The 6,830-nt window shown below is 28.6% G+C and overlaps 1 protein-coding gene across 1 annotated transcript; it reads right to left on the bottom strand.

The window, feature by feature from the left end:
• Positions 1 to 1,829: 1,829 nt before the first annotated feature.
• LOC136080119 (uncharacterized) lies at positions 1,830 to 6,550 on the bottom strand. The gene is made up of 2 exons (XM_065796729.1): positions 6,174 to 6,550; positions 1,830 to 1,917 (listed from the first exon to the last, which is right to left on the bottom strand). The coding sequence occupies exons 1-2, from the start codon at positions 6,548 to 6,550 to the stop codon at positions 1,830 to 1,832; spliced, it is 465 nt and encodes a 154-aa protein (XP_065652801.1).
• Positions 6,551 to 6,830: the final 280 nt, after the last annotated feature.

Genomic DNA, 6,830 nt, shown 5'->3' with positions numbered 1-6,830 from the left:
ATTATCAAAAAAAACATTCAGACCTCTAAGTTTATGAACCCATCTAGTTCGTATCAATATATTACTTGTATTATATATCAACTAATTTTGCTTGACCAGGTGATATCAATTTATTGAGACAGCTTTGATAAGTTCAAAAACGGTGATAAGTTTAAAAAATGTAATATATCTTTAATTTGATCAAGAACATTTCTAACACTATGAACATTGCATGATTTACTAACAACTAAATTAAGTTTATGGCATGCACAGTGAACAAAAATTGTCTTTAAATTGATAAATTTAATCTTGATGAAATACCTTTTAATTTACCAGACATTGCCCCAACACCATCATATTGTACCAGACCAGTTGTACCAGATATACATTCAACAAACCGTATAAAGTTTTCACAAGTAACATAATCACAGTCAATGTATCTTTTATCTAGAGATAGCTGTTTAACATTAGAACAATCAGAGGCTCCATCACACAAGATAACCTGACTTTTTAATTTTCCTAATAAGAACTTCTTCAATTATTTTTCCACAGTATTCAATAAGTTTGTTTTGTGCCTCGAAAAGCAATACCGTTGCGGCCAAGAAAAATTATTGTCTTTATAATTGGAATTAATTTATTTCGACTACTTATAATAAGTATTTTTATAAGATTATCGATGTCAACTTCAATCGGAATTTTTTTTTGTATTAGATCTAGATTGCAGTGTATTAAGACAATGCATTGACATTTGATAAAGTCAACAATTATTATTGTAATTTATACAAGCACGAGTTGCATTACCCCATAATGTAAAAAGTTTTTGATTAAAGTTGATTATTGAGGTATTTATTAGAATACTGCTACCCAACAGTCTACATGAAAGGCAGAATGCTCCATCTTCAATCTGTGAGTAAGCTAACCAGGAATATTCAAGTAGCCATTTATATAAAAATCATCGTTTCTTTTTTTCACCATAACAGGAAAAACAAAAGATAAGTTAGGAATAAACATTTTATTAACTAAATGTAATAAAATTGAATCATCGGCGGTTTGACTATTATGCCAGTAGATAGATGTCTACCGCGCTCATAGAAAGTAGAAACATCATAAGAGGAAGACTTGAAGACTGATCTGATGCATAAGAAATACAATTAATTATGACTGGATTTGGAGTAATATCAATATTTACATCTATGATTTTAGTTTTATTATCTATCCAAAACTTTATGTGAAATTGAACTAATGATTTTTTTTTAAAAAAAAAAATTTTTAGGAGGTTGACAAGATAAGTTAAGAACTTTAGTGGTAACAGAAGAATGTGATAGAACACTTGGCAAAACTGAACACGATCCTCTTTTTAAGTCACTTTTGACAAATTTCTTTGAACATAAAACTTCTCTTTTCAGAATTGGGACAAAATGATTTGGTGACCACATATCTTTATCCTTGGAAATAGAGCGACAATCTGTGTTACACCATAAAATACTCTGAATTTCTTTATTTGTTTTATGATCACCACGTGGGTATATACTTACATTAAATAACTTTTTATATTTTTCAAGTCCAAATTCAGGTAAAAATAGACGGAATTTGTTTATTTAACACTGTAGATAATGCAATTAAACAAAGAAAAAAATAAAATTTATTGTTTCTGCAATTGTTATAGGCTTCTTTTTTTATAAGCTCAGAAATATTTATACAATTTAATTCTGTAAAGGATCAGAAAACTCAAATGGAACACATGCCATGAAAACACTAGAGAGTGAAGAAAAACTTTTAGATTCCACTTGGTTTAAGATTATTGGGTATATTGAATAAAAAATTGCTTTCCCAAACAACTCAACAGAAGTTCATAGTCGAAGAATTTTATGTGTTTTATCTGATGAATTTATTACTTTAGCAGCAGAGATATCAAGACAGTTACCATTTTCTATTGACCTGTAAATTCATAACATATATAAACTAAATATAACTAAAAACACCATATTTAGCTAAAGGTTATTTGTCAAGAGTTATTGTTTTATAAACAAAATAAAACATAAAAAAAACATATTTAAACTTCTACTTTAAAACAATATATTCTTTTTTGGCATAGGAATAAAAGCTTCCGTTTCAGACTTTCTTAAAGAAAGAAGATCTTTGCTTACAACAGGAAACTTTAAATTTAATTCTTTGAGATTATTATGACTCTTTACTTTGTAAGTCGTAAAGCAAATGCTTGACTCTAATGGCATAGGATAGCAATTAATCCATAATTGCAAGCAAAAATAGAGTTTGTATTAAAAATTACTTTAAGCTAACTTTCGATAAACTTTAATATATTCGAATTCTTAAGGCTTTATTCGAATAATTAAGGCGTTATTAGAATAATTAAGGATTCATTTTTATTTATAAACGGAACCGAGAGAACCTAATTTGATCAAACGTTCCAGCAAGTTTTTTTTGTTCTCTACCGGAAATTCGGGTTAAATGAATCCCGAAACAGTAGGAATTTTTTGTCCTTAATTACGGCAACCAAAATAAACGCATTGTAATAACGATTGATTAAAAGGGAATTTTGGTTCCGTTTACTTTAAAAAAAGAATCCTGATTAGAAGCGGCGTTTTGAAACATTGTTAGTAGTCAAATTCATTTCAGAGGCCTGGTCTTTAAACTAACTAGTAAGTAACTTTGTAATTAAAAAAAATCATCTAAATAATGCCTTCGCTGCTGCTACTAGTTCCTAATTCATCATGAATAAAAACGTAAATGAATAAAAAAGATAGAAAAAGAGTCTTATATGGTACAGTCGAGGAATTGTGAAACAAAATGCGAATGTATTTACGTTCTGAAAGCTGATTAGCTGAAGCCTGATAGGCTATTGAATATTGTTATTGAATAGCAAAACTGTATTTTCAATGCAGTCTCACTTAAAATACCTAAAATTAAAGCTGAATGGTCATGGAACAAGATATTTTACGATAAGAAAATTAGTGAAGATGCCATTTACAGATATTGTGACCATAATAAGAAAGGGAACTGCGGACTTCCTGAAAAAGCATAAAGAATGATAAAGTTAAAATAGTTACCTGGTTAAATGTTGCATGCATTAAATCTATGAGTATAAGTTTAATTTGAGACTTTTTTTATAAATATATGAGCGAACTCGATGCATCATACCAGTTATATTAGTGATATTAGATTGAATATATCTTATTTTAGGAAGCCAGGATAAATTTTCTTCAACAAAAGCTTTAAGAATCTAATACTGGCTTGTTTTTTAATTAAGTTACCATTTAAGATAAGGTCAGGCAACTTAAGAGGAAGGTTTTTTTTTTGTGTTTTTTTATGGAATAATATATAGTTTGTTTTCTCTGAGTTAAGTGAGAGTTTGTTAGCCCTAAACCAATTATTTACTTTATTTAGTTCAATATTCATATCTAAGTATAACTTCCTGAAATCATTGTCAGTAAGAAATATATTTGTACCATCAGCAAACATGACTGAACTAAGCTTAAAGATGCATTGCAAAAATCATTTATATAAATTAAAAATAGGAGTGGACCAAGGAGAGATCCTTGAGGGACTCCACATAAAACATTTAAAACTCCAGATTGTAAATAACACACGTATTGTTTTCTATTGGCAAGATAACTTTTAATCCAACTATAATTTTTATTAATCATACCATAGTGCTTTAGTTTAGGATGCAACGATCAACTGTGTCAAAAGCTTTTGATAAGTCAATAAATACTCCTAGAGTAAATTTGTTTTGTTCAAAACCATTAGTTATTTGATTAACTAATTCAATGATTGCATGCTCTGTTGAGAGGTTTTTTTGAATCCAAACTGGTTTGGGTAAAATAGTTTATTTTTAGTGAAGTGATCATAGATTCTATTATAAATTACAGGTTCAAAAAGTTTTGAAAATACAGAAAGTATTGATATAGGTCTATAATTGATGATGTCTGAATGTTCATTGCGTTTAAAAATAGGAATTACTTTTACTAATTTAATTACATTAGAAAATCCCCAATGTATATTGATCAGAGGTCTACTTAGACTGATTTTATTAAAGATAACTAAATTGCTAGTTATTTCATCAAACCCTGGTGCTTTCTTTTTTTTTTAAAGAGAAAAAGGCTTCTTCGAATTCTTTATAGTTGAATTCATTATCATACATGATAGCGTTATTTGCGGGTTGTAGGTAGTTATTAAATGAATCAGATGTTGGACTTATTTTATTAGCTAGATTAGGACCAATATTTATAAAATATTTGTTAAATTCTTCCGAGATTTGTTTTTTTACAGAATATGTCAGTGTTGTTAATATTTATTCTTTTTGGTAAGGAAGTTGAATTTATTTTTTTCCTTCCCATTATCACATTAATGATGGACCACGTTTTTTTATTATCAGATTTGCATTTAATGATTTGATTACTGTAGTATTTATTTTTAGCCTTTTTGATGAGCTTTTGGTAAAAACATTTATAATTTTTGTAATTTATCTCATTTTCAGTGTTTTTATTTTTTATTTGTGTTTTAATTTATTATAGAGTTTTTCCTTCTTTTTTGAGCATTTTATAAGTGATTGATCCATCCACGGATTGGCAACTGCTTTTGCCTTAACTTGTATGTTCTCTTGAGGTAGGGTTGCCAGATGTCCCGATTTTACGAAGGAGAATTCTGCGCCAAATATGTAAAAATATTTTTTTTACTTAGTTCTCCTTCGTAAAATCGGGACATCTGGCAACCCTACTTGAGGACAGATTTTATTAAAGCAATCTAGGAATTTTTCAAAAAAATTATTAAAAGCTTCGTTAGTGTCATGATATCTATACTCGTTGGACCACGTTTCCTGTTTTAGTCTAACTGGTAATTCATTAGTATTACTTGTTTTAAGATAGCGTTTTTTCATATTTATAACTTTTTGTTCACAATCAGACATGGATTTTAAATTTCTTACTTTTATAAATATCGGAAAGTGATCGCTAATATCCCGGTTTCAAATTCCATTTTCAAATAATTATTAATTGAAATATTGTCTATTGCCGTTGCCGAGGTTTTTGACACTCGTGTTGGGTTATTAATTGCTGACAAGATATTAAATTTAAGAAGCATATCAAAAAAGGATTTTGTTTTCGAAGACTTTGAATTATTTAAAGCATCAAGGTTCATGTCTTTAATAACGTATGAAGTTTTATTTAATTTATTTATTTTTTTAATTGTACTTTGATAAAAGTTTGAAATGATTTGATTTTACCACTTGGTGGACGATAAACGCATCCAATTAAAATATTTCGAAATTTTTTATTTATAATTTCAATGAAAAGGCTTTCATAATTGAAGAGCAGTTTTCCAAAACTGGTTAAGTCAAAAAATGAAAGAAATGAGATGAGAACTCATTTTTCTGGAAATTCTCTCTGACGTCTATTTAATGAATAAAACCGTTTCATGCAAAACTTGTTATATGGCAAATATATATGCTTGTTTTAAGTACAAAATATTGAAATTTTTTTCATAAGCAAAAAAACCTAAATATCTCAAAACTACAAAAATGGACTTAACAAGTTTTGGAAAACTGCTCTTCAAGCATAGTATGTTTTTTACCTTAAAATCATGCTTTTTTGAGACATAAAGCCCTACCCCTCCATCTTTTTTTCAGTTCCTCTTGTTTGACTAATAAGTTTATAAGATGGCAAATTAAAAGTAGAATTTAATTAAAGAGAATTTCATGCCAAGTAGAATTTAATTAAAGAGAAATCATGCCACGTCTCTGAAAAAGCTATGACGTCGAACGTGTAATTTATATCATTTAAAAATTCTTTTAGTTTCTCAAATTTTGCTGCATTTTTCTAATGTTTATATGCAAAACTGAAAAAGAACAATGAGGAACAATGAAAAAGAACAATAATCGTTGTTTTAAAATCAAAAGGATCAATATATGGTGTGTCAATTAAGTTCATTTGGGTTTCTTGAAAAATATTTTTATTTTCTTCAGACAGGTTATTTAAAAAGTTACCCTCAAAAGATTTTAAATTTTCAAAATGCTTAGCCATTTTTAACAAACAATTAAAAAGATCAAAAAATATATCCATAGATAAAAGCAATGAATTAAATCAAAACTTTTAAAAATCTTACTCGTTTCTGTGCGTCAAACAACCAGCTGCGCTGTGGTCAATTTCTTCATTTTCGTGCGTCGAATTAACAATTACTTTGCGGATGTTTTAATTAATTCAAGAACAATAAGTTTATTGTGCACGACTTTAATGTAATGACCATTTTGTCGATGAAGCTTGGCCTGCTCAAAAAGTTCTTTTCGTATTTTTCGAGGCGTAAAACTATAATCTTCCTTTATGAAGATATTGCTCCCTTTTAATTTCTTTGCTTTTTCTAAAATTACCTTTTTATCTTCATAACCACGAAGCTTTAGAACAGTTGTTCGAGCTCGTTCTACTTTAGCTAGTCCCACTCGATGGGCTCGTTCAATCTTAATATCTTTCTCTATTCCAAGTTGTACGTTAAAAAGTTTCTTTATTTTTTCTTTTGTTATATCCCAATCTTTTTCTTCGTTTGTTTCAACTACCCCCATCGATTCGTAAGTTATTTTGCCTGTCTATCTTCATTATCTACGCTCTTTAGTTTTAGTTCGGTATTGTCCGAAGATATTTTTCCCTGCATTTTTCTGACATTTATTAAACATTCACAAACCTTTTTTTTTTTTTCTCCTTCTGCTTTAACTTTGTCTTTGCATACGCTACCAACAAAATTCAATCCTGATTTTATTTCGTCTAGTTCGCGACGAACATCTTGAAAACTTGTTTAAAATTATCAAACTTTTGATTCATGCTTGAAATAGCTTCACGAAAAAA

The sequence above is a fragment of the Hydra vulgaris genome, chromosome 05 (genome assembly GCF_038396675.1).
Source record: "Hydra vulgaris chromosome 05, alternate assembly HydraT2T_AEP".
NCBI lineage: Eukaryota > Metazoa > Cnidaria > Hydrozoa > Anthoathecata > Hydridae > Hydra > Hydra vulgaris.
Note: the sequence above shows the minus strand (reverse complement) of the source record. Positions and strands in the feature narration are given on the sequence as shown.

Coding starts and splice junctions, on each gene's coding strand:
- LOC136080119 (XM_065796729.1), bottom strand. CDS start 6,550: ATGGGGGTAGTTGAAACAAACGAAGAAAAAGATTGGGATATAACAAAA. Junction 1,918..6,173: donor TTAATTAAAACATCCGCAAA/GTAATTGTTAAT, acceptor ATGAATTTACAG/GTCAATAGAAAATGGTAACT.